The sequence below is a fragment of the Alligator sinensis genome, unplaced genomic scaffold (assembly GCF_000455745.1).
Source record: "Alligator sinensis unplaced genomic scaffold, ASM45574v1 scaffold370_1, whole genome shotgun sequence".
NCBI classification, from domain to species: Eukaryota; Metazoa; Chordata; order Crocodylia; family Alligatoridae; genus Alligator; species Alligator sinensis.
The window spans coordinates 1,192,846-1,212,918 of NW_005842128.1; the positions used below are offsets into that span (position 1 = coordinate 1,192,846).

Below are 20,073 nucleotides of genomic sequence, written 5' to 3' on the forward strand. Positions count from 1 at the left end.
GAAAAAGAAAAAAAGTTCAACAAGTTTGCCAGAAGATGGTGTCTTTGGGACTGAAATCTAGTATTGCTCAGAAGATGAAAGCTTAGACAACAGCTTTCAATTCTAGAAATCTGACATTGAGCTTTCATCTTCCATAGATTTTTGCCAGCCTTGACAAGTCCAAGTCAATGATTTGGTAATGTCCCTCATAAGCAGGGTGATAGGAATTTCCTGATAGGCATGAGTTACCTTTGCTTAAATGCAACTCAAATGACCCAAGATGTAAAAGGCTAGGCTCTAAGTATCAAGTAAGTGTCTCCTTTGTTACCTGCCTTACAGAAGCCACAGATGTAGCATGAATATAGGTACCAAGTAAAAAGTTTAGAAACTAAATGTGTAGATTACAGTTTAGATACACACATAAATGCTCTGACATCCAAGACAAATGAAGTCTGGATTCCAGCATATGTTTGCCTTGGAAAGCAAGCATACGTGGAACTCGTGGTTCTGACAGTTTAACAGAGCTGAAGTTTATCCTGTGAAAACACAGTATCGTGGCAAGATCATACAATAAACATTTCCGCGTACCATGTGGCTGACAACTATGGCAAAGTACAAGGAATTGGGGCTCTTAATCTCAATTGATAATCTCGAATTTACAAAAGGGAATGGTCTCCCACCAGGACATTACTTCAACATTTTGCTCAAGAACAAGGAGAGCATTTGAAACATCTATACTCAAGACAAATCTCCTGCTACTCACAAGCAGATGAAAGCAGAACAAGATCATCCTGGATCTCTAGCACCACATATTTCAGGACCAAGGCAGAGATGCAGTAAAAGGGCCCAATACAAACAGAAATGAGAGCAATACTGCCAAAAGTATGTAGCCCTAGTAGTGGTCAGAGAGTTTGGGTTTTTTTGTTTTTTTTAAATGTACTTATTTAAAATATTCCTCTCTGGAAGCTTGGAAGACACCAAAATGCACTTGACTGCGCATATACAAAACAATGAAATAAATCTTATGTCTCAGTATTAGTGGATGACTATTTCAAAAGCATTCTTTGTGGCCTTTCTTCAGAAACAAAGCACTGACACTCGTGACTGAAAACAGACCTCCAAACAAAAAGAGCCTTGGACTGTTTCAAGGTGGAGGCACCAGATCTAAAGTTTTAACCATTTTCACAAATAAGTGGTGCATTACAGAATGAGACCTGGGTAATGCAATTACCTCAATGTGAATATAAGAACTGATGGGAAGACGTTAGTACAAAGGTACTCATTCAGAAATCTCTAATAGAGTTAAGTACATGAGGGCTTTGGAGCTGACAAAGGCTGAGTCCTACTGGGGTTTCGTGTCCAAAATGGCAGAGAAGCCAATGCTATGCAACCTTTACAGGCAGTGGCCAAAAGCCAGTGCAAGTGTTAATGACAAAGTTAAGCCTACATGCAATAAAGGACTGACCCACTGACAATGCAGGTAGCACAACATCTAATATTTGGACCTGGCCCTCGGATAGGAATCCAGAAGCCAGAATTGGGCAATACAGCTGTCTATGCAGTGCTTAGGAGCAATTAAGTGCCTTGGAGTGGCAAATCCAAGATGTTCACATGCTGAATGAAGCTAGCCAATAGGGAACAGAGGACTGGGGCATGTTTTAAACCTTGATCCTTTCCAGAACTTAACTGTCTGCTTGAGAGCTGCAGACCAGTACCTCTATCCACTTTGGATCCAGAGCCCAAATCCCTTCCTAAAAGAAACACTTGCATATATTTTCTTCTAAGAAAACCTGAGCGTGGTCTCTCCTTTTAGAATTGGGCTGGTAGTGATGCTCTTCACTTTTTAAATGCTAGTTTAAGCTTTAGAGCACTCTCCCAGAAACAGGGAAAGTGGGTTTCAGACCCTACCAGCTGGGTCACCCTTGCAGAAGAGTACCTTAAATCAATCTTTCCGCTGAAGCTATCCACTACTGTGCAAAGAATGAAAGATTAAGGGAACCAGGGAGCATACATTACTATAGCCTAGTACTGAGCTAGGAGGATAGAAGGGAGTCCTGGATTCTGGCCCTGGCTCTCTGCACAGTTCCTGTATTTTATCTTCTGACAACTGCTGAATGTAAAATACATATAATCTGGGCAGTCCAATGAGGTCTTCCCCCTGTGGGTACTGCCTGCATGTCTGATGCATATAGCTAGGAAAACAAAGGAGCTAAAGAAACCTGTCATGAAAAAGCTGCCTAACTAAAAATGAAATAGCCTCTGAAAGGGCAGGAGAACTAAAACAGCAAGGATGCCAAGTGCAATTAGCTCACTGACTGTTGGCAATTAGAAAGGAACCAAAGGCAGAGAGACCAGATCCCCTTTTACATGTTCTTGTGAGGGATCCAGGCAAACACTGCTATCTAGAATATACTGGAATTCAACAGAAGAATCAATGACTCAAGTGTAATAGTGCAAGGAACACTGAAAAGGTCATAACTTATGTGGCAAGTACTACTTTTTCAATGAAGGTCCTCAACAAGTAATGGGGAAGGAAGTAGTCCTTGCCACCATGTGCTACATGACTGTGTTGAAATAGTGGCCAAATGGGGACATGAGAGTGAGGGAAAGTGAAGGACAGGTAGTTGGGTCTAAGATTGACCCAAAAATCTCAGGTCCTACACAGGCAGAGCTACAAAACAAACAAACAAAACCAAACCCTTCTATTCAGTAAGACCAGACTTTTCAAAGAGGAAACCCTTTTTCAATAGTGAGATCTATTAAGTGAATAATATTCCAACCTACAACAGCAGTTATGGTAACCTTTAATAGGGTTGTCCCTCAATATTCAAACCTTGCTCAAGTTTTACAGATGGAATATGAATCCAGTGCCCATCCCTGAAAGGTGCCACTGCTATATCTTAGCCATGGAGCTTGGTGCTTCTGTTGCGATGGTTCCTTCAAAAATCCACCTCATTTCATCCCTCTCCGCTTCCATTCTTCAATGGCGATTTTTAGAACCAGAACAGATCGTTTTATAACTAGAATTCTGCCTTGTTTTAACAAGGGTTCCAGTTTATTTATAGTGCACAAACTAATTGCTGAATAGTTTTTTGCTATGATTTTCAAGTATCAAGTTAGTAGTTTCTGAACTTCAAAAAACCTCTGTGCTTACCTTATCTGATAAAGGATGTATGGGCACTCTGCTAAACTACTATTATTACTGGTAAGAATTAATGGTGGGGAGGACTCGCATACCATTTTCAAATCCTCATTTTAATTTTTTTCCCCTCAGCCTTCTGCCTTAGCAGTCTATTACCTATAATATAGTTCATTTAGTAAATTTAGAGATATTTCTTTTGAAAAAAATATTAAACCAGTATCTTTAGTTAACAATAGTAAAAGCATGTTTTCTTGTGTAGTATTTTGTTAAAGCCCTGTTACTTACTCCAGATAATCTGACATTATCTTACTACCCCTATTTCATTTATGTTTTAATTATAGACTAGGTATGATTAAAAAAAAACCACTCACTGTAAACTTGTCCTCCCTTTTCTTCCGATAACCGTATGAATTTTTCCTAAGGAAGAGAAAACAATCATCAGAAAACGTGTCTAGGGAGGAGGGAAATTGAAAAAAAAAAAAAAAGATGAATTGATATTACATTCATCCTCATTTAAAAACAGAATACTGCATGATATCACAGCTTTAAAAGAGAGATTATGGAGACAAAATTAAAAAAAACAACCTCATTACAACTAAAGAACTTAATAGTTGTAGTTTTTTGCTGCATTGGTAAAAATAAAGTTCTCTTATAGGAAATGCATCTAGGTTGACAAACTCATCAGCTTCCAATACTTTTCTCTGCATTCAACAGTACAAGTCAAGTCAACATATGGGATTTGTAACTTTTTCATTTGGGTTCTCATTTTTATTTTAAGGGTAACAAATTTGACACATGGCTTGTGCAAAACCCATTAAAAGTTACTAATCATGTTGTTTATAGATACAAAAACCCTGCTAAATTAGGGGCAGAAAGAAAGCTACCCTGAAATAATCCTGGAAATCATTTTTTTTTTTTTTTAAATACATAAAGTCTAGTGTTCTAGGAGCTTCCTTCCCTGTCCAGATTTGCTCACTTTTGGCTTCTTCAGTTCCAGGCCTGAAAAAGGGGACCTGGAAACTAGAATTCAAGCTGGATTTTTTTTTCTTATTGCCCAACTGTAGATCTTGCAGTCCCAAATCAGTTCTGCTATCCCATTTTCTTTGCCAACTTGAACAAGAACATGGAGAACCTGGGGATTTTGGTTCAGCTAATGAAGTTAACTATATGCGCTAACTAGAATGTACTTCGGTGAATTGCCTATAATGACAAACCTAGGAAAACTGTTGCATAACTAGCAAATATGACTACGCAATAAGTAAACCTGCTACTTAAGTGATACTTTCAGCAAGCCATTTAAGAAAGCCAAGGTACTTTGAGCCAGGCCCACAGCCCTGCACATTAAAAGTCGTGTAACATTAGGTAGATAACTTTAGAAGAAATCATTTTGATTGAGCCAAAATTAAAAGGAAATATTTTTCTAGAAGGTAAAAAAGATTGGAGAATCAACTTTTTACAATCACAGGACCTACCCCCATCACTATTTACCATTAATGTACTATTAAATGAGTAAATTTAGAAGTTTTCCCCTGAATTGGTTTTAAGTTCATCACTTTCTGTATTCACTTCTCTACTGGAGTTTTAGTTTCATTGAGAAAAGTCACAGCAACCATTAAAAACAAAACAAAACCAACCTAAAACCCCAAAACCAACATCCCCCCCCCCCAAGTTTAAATCCAAACCCCCCCCACTGAAGGTAGCATTTGTGCTTTCTTTTAAAGGAATTTCTTTTGACTACCAAGACATATTCAGAAGTAGACAATGCCACAAGGTAGTTATATAAACAGTTAAAAGCACTCACCTTCCCCTACCCAAACCAGGGGACGAGTCAATATTAGTCTGTTCCATTCGTCCAGTTCCTATATCCCTCTTGGTATAACTTGTAGCAGCATTTTGCATTCGTGTCCTGTTTTGCCCCAGTTGCCTTGTCTGCGGACTTCTGACACCATTTATTAGACGATCAGCAGAAAAGTTAAATATTGTAGGACTATCAAGAAGCCCAGGTCCTCTTTCTGCACTGGGTATCGTATGCCGTATATGCGATTTGCTAGGATTCCTGAAAAATTAAAGTAAAATTTATTTTAAATTGTATATTTATGATGGGTCTTGTGACGCTTCAGTCTGTGCACTGAACTGCTCAGGAGCTTTGTTACATACTTACATAAATGCTTATCAACAGATCACTCACTAAAAAAAAAAAGGTTCTTCTTCTGAAAAGTTATGTCAGCTATTTATTTGAAGCAAAATGGAACCTCTGAATTTCTATTTTCAATTGGTGCTTGATCAAAACTATTTTAAGCTTAAACATGTCACATGCCTAGATCTGTGAATCACTGTCATCATCATGCAAATGTAAATTACAGCCGGGGACTATTCTTTTTAGAATCTTTCCTGAAGCAACAACCAGCCCAGACCAAAGTTGTAATAATCTGTATTATGCAAGTCAGTTATTTTTCTATAAGGAACTTGGCACAGAAAAGGAAGAAGCCAATCTCTCTGGTCCTGTAGATCACAGACCAGTTCTTAGCTACCAGACACACTATTTACCATGCGTAATATGTATGCATTAAAAAGCCACACACAATGGAACATTCTAGCGATATTTAGTCTTTTATCAAATTTAACTTAGTGATTTTCAAGCTGACTGATTTTGCTTTCTTTTCTTTTTAGGCTCGAGTAACCTGTGAAGACCTGATATTAAAAATTTATTGCTTTAAAAATGTGATTAAACTTGCCTGTTTCTGGGAGGGTACTGTCTGAGTGAAGCCAATGGAGAAGCAGCTGGCTTGAAGGCTGGAGATGTGAACCCATTGATAAATCCAGTATTTGGAAATGGTGCTACCTACAGAATAATAATAATAATAATAATAATAATAATAATAATAAAAAAGATACCACATGCTCCTACATTTGTACATTACACAGAATACAATCAAAGTGAATGTTAGGCTTTCAAAACAGAGAATTAAATGTGTTGTAATAAATGTCTTGATCATCAAATGGTCATCAAAAATAATCCCGTGTGGTCCTGCTCCATGGTTCTTTAAAAGGTAAGGAATGAGGACTTTAGTTCTGCTCTAAACATCTGTAAGTTATTCTTCACAATATCCATCCATATGCATGGTGAAAAGACTGCATCCTGAGACATATTTTAAATATAGATCCAAGAGTCTCAGTTCTATGGTTTAGAGTCTCCTCTATTTTACTACATCATAAACATGCATCAGCACTTTACAGACTGACAAGACAGTTACCCTGCCCTAAGCAGTCTGAAGTCTCAAGCCAGATAACACCACAGAGCTGGGGTAGGAGGGAAAGGCTACAAAAGGCTCATTAAAATCTCAGACACTATTAATCTTGAAGTACTTTTTACTGTTAAATACTACAAGACAACTGAATACTAGTCTCTTCCACATAAATTTGTTCACTTATTCTAGTTTGTGAGAATTCTCTTCTTTTAGCTTTTGAAGGGTCCAATTAAAATTCTGTCTAAAAATGAAAGCTGTCTGCTTTAGGACCCACTGATTTTTTCATGCCATACCGCACCACTTCATATATGAATCACTACCTGCCGTGCTCCCCAGAGAATACGTGAATATAACAGGATGTGCCATGTCAAAGTCCTACTCAAGTTTCAGACAAATTTCCCTATTCTTAGCACTTAGAGATTTCCCTTACCTCAGACCTAGACATCCCTCATTTTAATAAAAAGTTAAGCTACATTAAGAAGTAGAAATGTTATTTCTAAAGTTCACTAGCATCAAAACACAGATATCTTGGGCTGCCTGAACAGTACAAATGGAATTGCTTTCTTGTCATGCTTACTACAAAAGAAATAATTGATATGGTCTTGTTATTTCAAGTTATCCAGTTATTCAAGTTATTAACATTTCAGTTCATGCAAGCATCACAGAGACAAGCTGAGGATTAAATAAAACCCTTTTGAACAGCTTTTATGATAGCTTAACACACTAACATCACACACACTCGTGTTTGGAAAAATTAAGTAGTGTCACGAATGGAAAACAGGTGCAAATCGCACAGACGAGCAGTCACCAGTGTTCTTCAGGTGACATTTCAGACAATGTCAGCACAAAATCAAGAGGTCAGAGTCCAGTAGGCTGGGATTCAGAATTAGCTCCTTAAAAATACAAACCGGTAAATCTGAACCAGTATGCTGTGTCACTCCGGGGTGCCCCGAGATTGTTTCAAGGGTGCTGTGGGGTGCCACGCAACATTAGCACTCTCTGGTGTGCAAGCATAATTCAGAGATTTCAAATAGGTATCTATTAGTGTTAATAGCAGTGTGACCTTCTGTAGTCTGAATTCCTTGTGACCAATTTGCTTTATTATTTTTCTGGAGTCAAAAAATGAGTGAAAACTAAGAGCTGGCATTTTCTGAGGGGTGCTATAAGTCTAAAAAGGTCAAGAACCACTGGTTTAAATATAGTCTATTTGGGGGTACATTTTCAGTGAAAAGACTTGCTCTGAAATGCTTGCAAAACATGTCATCTAAGCACTGCTCCATAAAGAAATCAGAAAATGACACTGACAATCTTACTGCATTGAACTTGCTTTGAACAGGAGGCAAGCTTGAGATATCCAGATTATTTCAAACTATTCTTTAAGGGAAACTTTAAGCGAACAGTTCCCTTCCTTTGGAAGAGCCCTTAGTGGAGAGTATTTAATTAAAACTATTGTTTTCCATTTTAAAAAAGTGTTATACATTTCCAGTGACAACCTACTTAAAGCAAATACCCCAATTTCAGCTACTCTTCCTACACTTCCCAAGCCCTCCATATTCCGCTAGGTCTGACGAACTATTAAAAAAAAAAAATCACAATTAATTGGCAGGATTAAAAAAAATAGTTGCAATTAATCATGATTTTGATTGCACAGTTAAACAATAGTCAGCATTCCCCCCCCCCCTCCCCCAACAGCTTGGAGGCCATGTACCCCACAGCTCTTGCCCTGCCATCACCAACAGCACTCAGCCCCAGCCCTGGCCCCGGCCCCGGCCCACCCTGCGCCCGGCTCCAGAATTGCGCCGGCCTGACCAGACCCAGCCGAACCCGTGCAAGCAACCTGCTTACATCGAGCAGGGGCAACGGCCAGGGAGAAGCTGCTGCTCAGCGCGGGGGACAAACATCCCCTCCCCCTCGCCGCCGCTGGGCCCTTCTTGCTGCAGCTGCTCAGCGCCAGTGCCCAAGATGCCCTGCAGCTCCTCTGCGCTGCCACTGTTCCCCACTGGGTGGCCCAGAGGTAGTGACAACGGTGGTGGCAATGAGCCACAAGGCAGCCCGAGCGCAGGCTACCAGCATCTGCAACAAGAAGGGCCTGGCAGCAGCAAGGGGGAGGGGCCGTTTTTCCCTGGTGCCAAGCAGCAGCTTCTGCCCAGCTGCTGCCACTGCTCAGCATGGGCAGGTGGTCCGGAGCAGGTGCGGGGTGGGCCAGAATCGGGGCTGTGAGCACGGGTTTTGGCTTGTCTGGAGCTGGCCCACTCCACCAGGCTGAGTCTGGAGAGGTGCGGGACAGGCTGTATTTTGCCCACCCCTGGTCAAAATGGATGCGTGTGATTAAGGCGTGTTACAAAAATGTATGCGTTAATTTGTTCTGCATTAATCGTGTATGTTAACTGCAATTAACTGTGATTTTTTCCCCCTATCTAAATGCAGAGAAGCATAAGATGACTCAATTATAGCATTTCACAAAGTGTGATGCATCTTTCTGAGATGAGGCATTAGGGTCTTTATAGCATTATTCCAAAAACCAACACAGGAAACTTTATAGAGCTCTGCATCCAAGAATAATGAAAGCACAGCGACTACCTTGACCGTTTTTAAGCCTGTGGCTCCAATAAATGAAGGTAATCCATTTGCGAGCGGATGACTATTTAATGAGCTCCTGCCCAACTGTTCACAGCTTTTTAGTAAGGGGAGTCCTTTAAGTCTTTAGTTCACATGACAAATTCAAATTCATTTTTAGCTAATTGTAATGAGGACAGCAGCCTCCTGGCCTGACCCAGTGTAGAAAAAACAATGTCTCCTCCCTATTTTCTACCCCCTGCCCCTCCTCCCAAACATACTTTAACAGCAGCAGCAAAGTACTCTGGCTGCCTTCCCTACATGTAAAGTGCATTTAAGCACACCAACTTTTTAATGATCTTGCCTTACAATGCACATAAAGTTGGTTCAAGGACACTTTAATCCCTTGCCAAAATCTCTAATTTTGAGTACTGCTACCCTAGTTTCTTCTAACCTCAAGGAACAACAGATCTACTGCGAAGTGTTCCCACATGTAAGAATCTCATCCTGTTTCCTATAAAACAACAGCATTTCCACTCCACTAGAGCGCAAAAACTACGCTAGCAAATGAGAGTCACACGGACAAAGAAAAGCAGAACAGAGACCACCATACAATACAGAAAGCAAGTTGCCTTTTAATCAGCTGAACAACTGTTTGTCAGCAATGTAAAAGATGCAAATATTGAAGCAAGACCTGAGATACAAAAAAAATATTTTGCATTAAATAAATCCAAATCATCAGTATATGCTGAATGGGGCCACCCCACATGTTAACAGCAAAATCTTTTTTCTTTCAAGAATAACATCCATCATTATCTCCTTTCAAATTCTGGTAAGTGCATTCAGCACATGAGTGAAGTTGAGTTTTACACACATGTACACAAGCTATTAAGACCATTTTTTGAAAAATATTCTCCAATAAAACAATTCTTCAAAGTATAATCCCTAGAATAAAATAGCTGCCACTTCTAATTAAATGGAAGAAACAACCCGAGAACCCCTTTTTGATTCTGAAGAGCAAAACAGATTCTGACAGTACCTCCAGTCCTCTGAACTGAAACGCTACATAATTCCTTCAAGGGCAAACTTCTCAGGCTCCGAAAGACTTACCAATGATGGATCCAGGTAGCTGTGCGTAGTTGACCAAGTCTGTGGGGTAATTAAGCTGTACAATGGAAATTGCTGTTGGGGACTGTATACTGGAGGTATATAAAAGGATGTTGTGTAACGCTGTTGTGTATAGAGGTTCATATCCAGAGGTCTATATCCGTTCTTTGGCAAAAATGTGTTTATAGCTATTGCCTTTGCTTTTATTCTTGCCTGAAAAGTAGATTAGATTATTTAAGTATATCAATCTGTCTTCTTAACAGTCAATAAATTCAGCACAAATAGCTTTAAATTACCTTAATTGGTTTTCCTTGGAAAGTTTTCACTTCTTCTCTAAGGTATCTGTAAGCCTTATAAAAACAATTTTTTAAAAAAAATTGTCAAATATCCAGTATTAAAATTAAGAGAAAGCATGCACTGAAGTTCTGGTGAGTTTAATTCAACAATAGTTCAAGTACTGCTAACACTAATTCCAATTAACTACCAGATAAACACAGTAAATGGAAGTTAAACTTATCTTCTGTCATCACAAGAGCTTTAATGATTTTACACAATTTTTTAAAATAATGTTTAAAAGTCCTAAAACAATTTTAACTTGCAAGATGGGTCGACAATTCAAGACGTGCTTCAGAGTATGAACATTTTCAGTAATAACAGTTTCTGAAATGAAGCCACTTTCTGCATGCAGAATATATTTTAAGGTTTAGTTAAACTCAAACTATTATAACTAATAACTGGGAAGATGACTATTTCCTTGACTTGTCCACAGAAATATAGCCTATGGACAAACTGATTTTTCTCCCATACTTTGTTTCCCTGAACCATTTTAAACAATGTAAAATGCTGAATAATAGTTGAACACTGATATTTTACAAGTCCTTACCTGTTGCGCATCAGCTTCCGACTCAAATGTAATAAACCAATTGTCATTATAGGCAAACTCACAGTTGATAAACTTAGGCAAGTTATCTCCCTTGAAGAGTGCTTCCACTTCCTAAGAAAAGGTTGGGGAAAACAGGTCAGTAAAAACAGGGAAGTCATTGTGAAGTGCTGAACTTTGACTGCAGGACTCCTGGAGGAGAGGATAAAATGCTTGTCAATTTGCAAGAGTAGGAAACAGAGATTAAAAATACCTGCAGTAATGCTTGCTGTCATAGGTCATCTTAATATAAAAAAAGGGAGATGTAACATTAGACTCAGCCATACACACAAGATTCTGCTTTTTTAATACTGTTTTAACACAGGAGGGACAAGCTATTTAGATGGATTTTGTTTGAGAATGTCCAGATTTATATTGCCTCAAAAATAACAAGCATGCTTGCAGAAAAAAAAGTTAAAACTCTTTTCAAAGGGCACTTGATGCCTGAAAGCTGGTTCAACAGCTCTTCCACCTATATAGGTGGGCTAATAAAAAATGCCACAAAAAAAAAAAAAAAATAAAAAAAAAATCTTTGCCTCTTGTAACCCTTTCCAAAATTACTTACATGAATTTTCCCTGAAGTAAAGAATTTTCACTTTTACAGACCAAAAAGCTAAACCAGTAGCATCAAGAATCCCAGCAGGGATTCACAGCAGGTAGACCCTGCCTGACTAACCTTGTTTCTTTTTACAACCAGGTCACAAAATGCTTAGATGCAGGAGTTGAGGTAGATGTCATCTACTTGGATTTTCAAAAGGCCTTCGATACAGTGTCTCATCCCATTCTCATAAATAAACTAAGCAGCTGTGACACAGATGATTACATGGTCCAGTGAGTGGCAAATTGGCTTATGGGATGTACCCAGAGAATGTTAATGGACAGGTCTGTATCGACCTGGAAAGATGTGGGCAGTGGGGTCCCCCCAAGTTTCAGTCCTTGGACCAGTGCTGTTCCATATCTTCATCTGTGACTTGGATTAGGGTGTGGAGAGCACCCTGTCCAAATTTGCGGATGACTCCGAATTATGGGGCAAAGTAAACACATGGGTGGGCAGGGAACGGATTCAGGTGGATTTGGACAGGTTGGAAAAAGTAGGCAGAACAGAATAGGATGCAGTTTAGCAAAGTTAAGTGCAAAAGTGCTGAACCTAGGGAGAAAGAATCACCAACACACACAGACTGGGAGATTACTTCTAAATAGCACAGGGGCAGAAAGTGATCTCGAAGTCATAGACACTGATATGAACATGAGTTGCCAATGTGACGAAGTGACAAGCAAAGCTAACCGAACTCTATCATGCATTAGCAGGTGCATCACGAACAGGTCCAAGGAGGTAATACTTCCCCTTTACGCAGCATTGGTAAGGCAGCAGCTGGAGTACTGCATCCGGTTTTGGGCGCTGCACTTCAAGAAGGATGTGGATAACCTTGACAGGGTCCAGAGGAAGGCTACTCATATGGTTAGGGGCCTGCAGGTAAGGCCCTATGAGGAGAGATTGAGGGACCTGGATCTCTTCAGCCTCTGCAAAAGAAGGCTGAGAGGTGATCTTGTGGCTGTCTACAAATTCATTGGGGGCAGCAAGGAATAGGAGATGCTCTGTGTGTCAGAAGGCCACCTCTGTCTCTCCCCAAAAACTCTGCTCTGTGACATTTTGGTTAATATGGGTCCTGCAGAGGGCAGACATCCCATCTCTTTAGGTAACCCGAGTTGGATACATTCTCGAGGGAGGGGGGGAACCTGCTCCCTCTGCCTATGTGACTGGCATCACATACCTGGGTGAGGGGCTGACGCTCCCCACTGTTCTAAGCAATACCAACCTGACTGGGAGGGGGCTAGAGACCCTGCCAGTTGCCCCAGCAACCAGTGATGCATTTCAAATTGGTTGGCTGGCAGCCAACAGGTGCTGGCCTCCACTGGACCAGGTAAATGAGGTCACAAGGGCTATAGAAGTTAAGGACTGCCCAGGAGGAAGGCCCCCAGCCATGATGAAAACTCAGAGAGAGAGAAAAGAGCTGGACCATCTGAAACTTGCTCTCTCTCTTGAAACTCATGATCAATGAAATGCCTGCCTCCAGAGGGATTCTCCACCTGCCTCTGGATGATACTTGTAAATAAGCTACCCGAGAACTAGATATATAGCTTGCAGTAACTCAGATGCGTGATCAAAGGCTACCCAGCCACCCTCTGCTCCATGGGATTTCTCTGATATTACTCTATCCTGTACCCTATTCCAAACCTACTCCTTGTAACCAATAAAGTTCCCAATAAATCTCCCACGCTAGGTACAAAGGAGAGAGGGGCTAGATTATGCCTTGGGGTCCCCTTGGTTTGGCTGACTAAGGGAGAACACTATTTGTGCTTCAGTCTGAGGGAAGTAACCCAATTTTTTGAAGTAGGTCGAGTACCCTCAAGGGCTACTAGGCCTGTTTCCCAGGGGGCAGTGCCAAGATCAGGCCAGACCCTGGGTGGTGGCGGTGCTACCCCGAGGCTAGTGGGTATGCTCCAGGAAGGGGGTCAGCCAGATGTGAGGCACCCCCAGGGAGGCACTCAGTCTGCAAGGTGGCCAAGAGCAGTGAGGTGGATGGCTCAGTGCAGGAGCACCCCTGTTTACCAGGACGCCACTTGAGGTAACTAGAAACAATGACCACAAACTGACAGAGCAGATTTAGATTGGACATCAGGAAGAACTTCTTCATGGTACGGGTTACCAGAATCTGGAATGGGCTTCCAAGGGGGGTGGTGCTCTCCCCTACCCCCAGGGTCTTCAAGAGGAGACTGGACAAGCACCTAGCTGGGGTCATCTGACCCCAGTGCTCTTTCCTGCCCAGGGCAGGAGGTCAGACTCGATCTACTAAGGTCCCTTGGGACCCTAAAAAAAAAAAAAAAAAAAAGTGCATGAAATCCTAGAACCAGTGTTTGTCCAAAGGCTCAATGGCACATTTACCACAGTATGGTCAACTTTGCTCCACCAGCCACTCAACTGAAAAGTTAGTTGCAGTTCCACAAACCTGTAGTTGTTAGCAACTTCATTCACAAAGTCTTTGCTTCTGACATTTCAAAAAGTCACTTGTTTATGAGTACTCAAGAGTAAACCTTTGCAGCTTTAGCACTAGTAGGTCTGTAATCTGCAAATGACCGACAGCAAGAAAAATGTCTGCTTAACAAGGAATATATGCAGAGCTTTACAGACTAACTGGAACATTGATTTTTTTTAAACGAGATTCCAATATTTTATATGTTACTTTTCCCTCCTCTTCCTTTGCCTAAAGTTTTTATATTTTGTGCCCTAGTCTTATTTTCTACTAGACTTTTCTGTCAGTATGAATTCCATTCTTTTCAATATACATTACTTTTCTCTCTGAAAATAAATGTGACTTGTGCTTCCTCCTTGCTCCCTAAGCTAAAAAAGTTAGGGATACCTCTACTGTTCAGTCATCTCTCTCTACTCCACCTGCTAACCCTCAAGTCCAATCTGTTCCAAAATGATATGCCTAATGGAGGCATTCAGTGTATACAGAAATTCCACATGCAACCCAAAACATTTGTTTTTTTCATCCATACCCCATGACTACTTGTCCAATTCAGATCATTGCTTCCAATACCCTTGCATTCATCAAGCTTACTGCCTCAACCAAAATGGAAATGTTGCTGAAGCATGAAGTACCTCCACAGGTGGATCAGCTCCACACCTTAGTGGGAAGTAGAACCATACAAGAGTTTTCCTTCTCTGTTTCACTCATTTGTAATTTGTATCCCGCAGCAAGAGATGTAGGAACTTATTGATCAAAGCAGCCAGCAGTGAAAAGAGTCTCAGGAAGACAGGAAGTGGAAAGAAAAGAGGCCTACAGTGAAGTACTCTGCAAACTTAGTGATGAGATTGTCATCACCCTCAAGCCCCCAAGCACAAAAACTGCAGCAGAGAAGGACCAACAGCTGAGCCTATTAGAGTGTTTCTACAGGGTCTCAACTCAGCATAGCCAAATGAGGGCATTTTTGCCCTTTACACACATTTGTGTAACAGATCTTACTGTAATATCCTTTGAACTATACATTTAAAAGTGAACATAGAGGGCCTTCTGACAGCCTTTGTAAACCAAGGGCCCAATAAGCCAATTTAAAACTTAATAAAAAAAAGCAGGTATAGATCCACATGGTATATTTTGACAGTTGGACAGTGCCAACTCCCAGGTCAAGAACGTAAAGTGTAGTCTGGTGTTACTGAACTAAAATTGCTTACTTCAATGGGAGTAGATTCAGGTACTTCACGTAAAATCACGATGCAGCGATTCTGATTTGGCCTGACTTTTTCTCCCTTCTCGTCCACTTGGACTAAAGGCAATGCTGAAAGGAAAGCAATATTTAGTTTTAGAAAACTAACTGAAGCAGCATGTACTCTAAAAGAATTCCCAAGGTTTGGCCTATACTCTAAATAAAGTTCATTTAATGCTTTGAAATTTGACTGTGTTGGTACTTAACAACGTTTAAAAGTTATCCCCAGCCTTTGAAAGACAGCCAGATGACCTCTGTTCATAGTTCTTGTAACCTAATGCAACACTATCACAAACTGGGAAATTTTGATGGGAAGCCCCAGGAGTTAGTGTTGGCTTTTAATGTTGATTTTACTAGATGTTGAATGATCTTTAAAGTGCAGCTATGTTGTTAGACTGCAAACTCATAAGGCAGTTACTGAGGGGTCTTCTTTAAGTTAGGGGCAAGACTAACAGGTCACCTGTGAACAACTGAGGGAAAAGTGGTACTTCTGGTTCTGAAATTTGAGACTCCCTTTTAAAGCTAGTCAATACTGCTTACCCAACTGGCCCCAAAGGCTACTGTTCAGAAATGCAAGATGCACACTTTTCCAAAGGACAGAGAACAGTGCCAGCCAGCTCTTGTTGACCAAAGCCTAAGAACCATGGAGTTGCCTCTATTATATTCAGGTCAGTGAAATTTAAATGTTGTATGTCCACACAGCCTAGCTTGATTATAATCAGTACATATTCTGAACTTGTCATATGTTCAAATATGCTTTGAAAGTCATTTAAAAGTGACAGCAGACTGCCAATAGGAGATATCCTAGAAGGCAGAATTCATCAACCAGACGTATCACTAGTAATACAGGGGGTCTACACATGAAAACTAGGGACCAAGTCACATATGGTAATCCAGAAGAAAAACAGATGAAGTAAGCATTGCAAGAGGATTATGCCAGGACGATACTCCAAAGATGTCTTTCTGAATTAAGAAACCTACTATTTGGGAAACCTTTTAATGTTGTGTACTCTTAATCCAGTCGGTATCTAATCCAGTTGGTTCTACTTTCAGGCTGAAAAGCTTTCTAACAATATGTCTTTGACCCCTTATCTAAGGCAACAGTTAAATCAAGTTAAATCAAGTTTAACAAGATTGCCACCTAGTTTAAGCTTTCTGTAGTGATCCATCACTTTTATGTTTCTTACTCCTTTTTTTCTAATAATGTAGCATAAGGGTCTACCAAATGTCTATGTTCTTTTACTATTCCCATCTAAAAGAGACCTGTTGGACAATACTTAAAAAATGCAAAATAAGTTATTTTGTATTGCTGGAAGACACTAACACTACATATTTGATCAAAAGGAAAATTATCTGAATTAGACTGTTGCTTTAAGTGTACAGACTTAAATCAGGTTGGCTCTCAATGTAATAAACCAAAACTGTCACAGTTAAAGAAAAGCCTGAAAATGTTGACTTATATTAAACAGTTTCATAGTTTCATCCAGTTTCATAGTTGTTAGGGGCTGGAAGGGATCGTACAGATCATCAGGTTCGTTTTTAAGCAGTAAACATTTAGTATACCTTTGTAAGAAAAACCCATCAAAACATGCTATTTACTTACATCTCAGCACTTCAACAATCAAATCCATATCAGTACTGAGTTTCTTGACATGATCAAGATTTGCTACTGTCATTATTGGCACATACTGATCGCTGTCCATCTGTGATATAAGGTACATGTCACTGGCCAGATTCTCTCTGTGGGGGGGAGTAAAATAAGGAGTCATTCCAGTTTGACATTAAACATTCCTCACAGACACAAAGGGTTATTAAAAAAAAAGCCACACACAAACCACATAGTAATGAAAGATTATACAAAATTTAGTGAGAAGCAAATTCCTGCAGGGCATTTTCATTTTAAGCGTTTTCACTCATTTTCCATTAGACCCATCCGATACTCATTGTTCCACATCAGTCATATTATTAGAATGACTCCTGCCAATTAATCATTTCAGCCCTTAACTGTGTTAACATGCCTAGAAGATGCAAACAATCTCTCCTCCTGAATATGTAGTGGCTTGAAAATTCCACTTTTCCCCACTGGATTACCAAATAAAAGTGGTGACACAAAAAGGTACAAGGGTAAAGGCCTGCTTTTAGCTGGTGGCATTGTTTTTTTAACAGTGAGGGATGACTAAATAGAAAGGCAGGAATGAATGGACAAGTATATCAACAGTTCTCCTTAGAGGACCTAAGGAACCCTATTTGGCTGTTTTATTATAAAGTCTAAATAATAAAAAGGAGAATAGAGAAAGGGTATAGGGATGTGGTAAATACAACAGGATTAGAATTAAAAAGGATTCACAGCCTTTAATGCTAGAAGGAATTATTACTGATCATCCAAGTCTGATCTTCTGAATAAACACCACCTACAGAACCCAATTGTTGCTGTATTACATCCATAACAACTTCTTTGAACTACAGGATATCATGCAAGTAGCATGACATTCTGGAATTTCTTTGCTGATCATTTCCTCCATCATTCCTCTCCTTCCCACTCACTTCTGTTTGTTTGTTTTTAGAGATGGTAACCTGTAAGAATTCTGTCTATCCCAAAGATATGAGATGACAGCTAGGAATCCTTTTAAGTACCATTATACTTACCTAGATAAGCAGAATTCCAGTGTTTTCTTAAGCAGGTCTCGTAGATCTTCCTGACCTTCTGGCTGCAATTGCTCATTTCCTCCTAAGCACAGAAAATGAAGGGTTTTAAAAAGTTAAAAGCCTGCACAGCAGCTACATTTGAAAGCCAATTCAACATTTGAGGTAGCTTTTCAAGACTCATGCCCATCATTAGCTGCATATCTGGCCCTAAACTTTCAGCATTAACAAACATGGAAGATCTATTAATTAATCAGTCAATCAATCCTATAAAACTAAACCAAATAAATAATCTCTATATAACAAACAGCACTGAGGAAGCAGTTTGGCTATCAGCCCAAATCTCTTAGCTATACCCAGAAGCAGTGGGAATGGCTTTAGTGAAATGAGTTCAAACATATGGCAAGCTACAGAAATACTCTGATTTTTTTTTTATATATATATATATATATATAAATTTAAAAATCAAAGTATTTTTGTAGCTTGCCATATGTTTGAACTCAACACGAACTGCTTTCTTGCTGAACTGCTTGATTATACACACACAAAACAACATGTAACGTGATTTATATACATACATACAAAATGTTACACGTTATTTTATATATGTGGAGGGAGATAAAAAAGGATCCAAATATATTAAAGGTAGCTTAATCCCAACGACAGCAAGTGCTGTGCAGTAACCCAATACCTTCATCACTGTTGCAAAACTCAAAACACTGTTTCAGAAGCAAGACGTAGTTGTTCTAACTCAAGCCAGTTTCAAAGTGTACTTGATATACAAAATGTTAAGAGCAGCAGCAGTTTTGGGAGGGTGGGGGAGGAGGGGAGGGGAAGTTGTATGTTTAGCCAGGGGTGTCAAGCTTTTCATACAGAAGCCCGAAAATCATTTCCAACAATGGCTTTTATGCCAGTATTGTTTATGGCTACATAAAATTTAACCAGTCTAGAGTGAAAATTTCCATTTTTATTAATTAGTGACTAGTTGAAAGACCAGAACTATGATGTGGGCTTCATGTACTAGCTACATATTTGGTTTGTTTTTAGTAACCAGCTTCATTCAGTATAGCTCCATGAGAAATATGGTCACCACTAGACCACTAGTCTCTCTCTTTTTTCCTTCACTTCCCTTTCCCATTTCCCCTTCCCTAATAATGGGGGAGTATTTCCCAGTTTTCTGGAAATAATGGGGGAGTACTGCAAGTATTTATGCTGCTCACTATGCAAAAACACAGAAAGACATTCTCTGAAGGCTTGGATTCTACAGACTTTGGAAACTCTGCCCAAGTCCCAAATGTACCAGGCAAATCAGATACAGCTTGTAGCATTACTATTTTGGCTCTATTCAAATGTTAATAGAACCACACTTCATCTGAAAAAACAAACAAACCCCAAAAAGTTATTACATAAACTGGAATACTTCCTCCTTTCAGAACTTTAAACCCCACTGAACTTCTACTTTGATTTCCCAGCTATCTAACATTCTAACATGCCCAGATGCGCTGGGCAATCTGGTGGTTGCGCCAGAGGAGAAGGCAGACATCTTTAACAAATTCTTCACCTCCGTTTTCTTGTGCAGGGACTGGGACTCCCCCACCGTGTTTCAAGATGGACTAGAGGGGAACGCCTCTAGACCTAAGGTTGAGGAGGACCGGGTTAGAGTGCTTCTGGAGGGGCTAGACATGTTCAAGTCAGCAGGTCCAGATGCTCTCCACCCCAGGGTGTTGCGGGAACTAGCAGGGGTTATTGCTAGGCCCTTGGCACGGCTTTACAAGCACTCGTGGTGCTCAGGCCAGGTTCCAGATGATTGGAAGATGGCCAATGTGGTCCCCATCTTTAAAAAAAGGAGGAGGGAGGACCCGGGCAGCTATAGGCCCGTCAGTCTTACCTCAATCCTGGGGAAACTCTTTGAGAAGATCATCAAGGAGCACATCTGTGATGGGCCGGCATCGGGGATGATGCTCAAGTGCAACCAGCACGGTTTCATTAGGGGCAGGTCATGTCAGACCAACCTGATTGCCTTTTACGATCAGGTCATAAAAGCATTGGATACAGGTGTCGCCGTGGATGTAGTCTTTCTGGACTTCAGCAAGGCCTTTGACACTGTCTCCCATCCCACCCTCATTAAAAAATTAGGCGACTGTGGCATCGATGCCTACACCGTCAGATGGATTGCAAATTGGCTGAAGGGTCGTACTCAGAGGGTGGTG

The 20,073-nt window shown here is 40.3% G+C and overlaps 1 protein-coding gene across 2 annotated transcripts in view; it reads right to left on the reverse strand.

The window, feature by feature from the left end:
• Nucleotides 1-20,073, reverse strand: part of LARP4B (La ribonucleoprotein domain family member 4B) — a 63,372-nt gene that overhangs the window by 16,090 nt on the left and 27,209 nt on the right. For both annotated transcript variants that reach the window (XM_006024977.3, XM_025205768.1), the window contains exons 4-12: nucleotides 17,867-17,948; nucleotides 16,824-16,960; nucleotides 15,189-15,292; nucleotides 10,916-11,026; nucleotides 10,329-10,382; nucleotides 10,036-10,245; nucleotides 5,857-5,963; nucleotides 4,923-5,177; nucleotides 3,493-3,538 (exon numbers count right to left, since the gene is read on the reverse strand). In XM_006024977.3, the coding sequence (XP_006025039.1) occupies nucleotides 3,493-3,538; nucleotides 4,923-5,177; nucleotides 5,857-5,963; nucleotides 10,036-10,245; nucleotides 10,329-10,382; nucleotides 10,916-11,026; nucleotides 15,189-15,292; nucleotides 16,824-16,960; nucleotides 17,867-17,948 (1,106 nt within the window). The remainder of the gene's footprint in view (nucleotides 1-3,492; nucleotides 3,539-4,922; nucleotides 5,178-5,856; nucleotides 5,964-10,035; nucleotides 10,246-10,328; nucleotides 10,383-10,915; nucleotides 11,027-15,188; nucleotides 15,293-16,823; nucleotides 16,961-17,866; nucleotides 17,949-20,073) is intronic.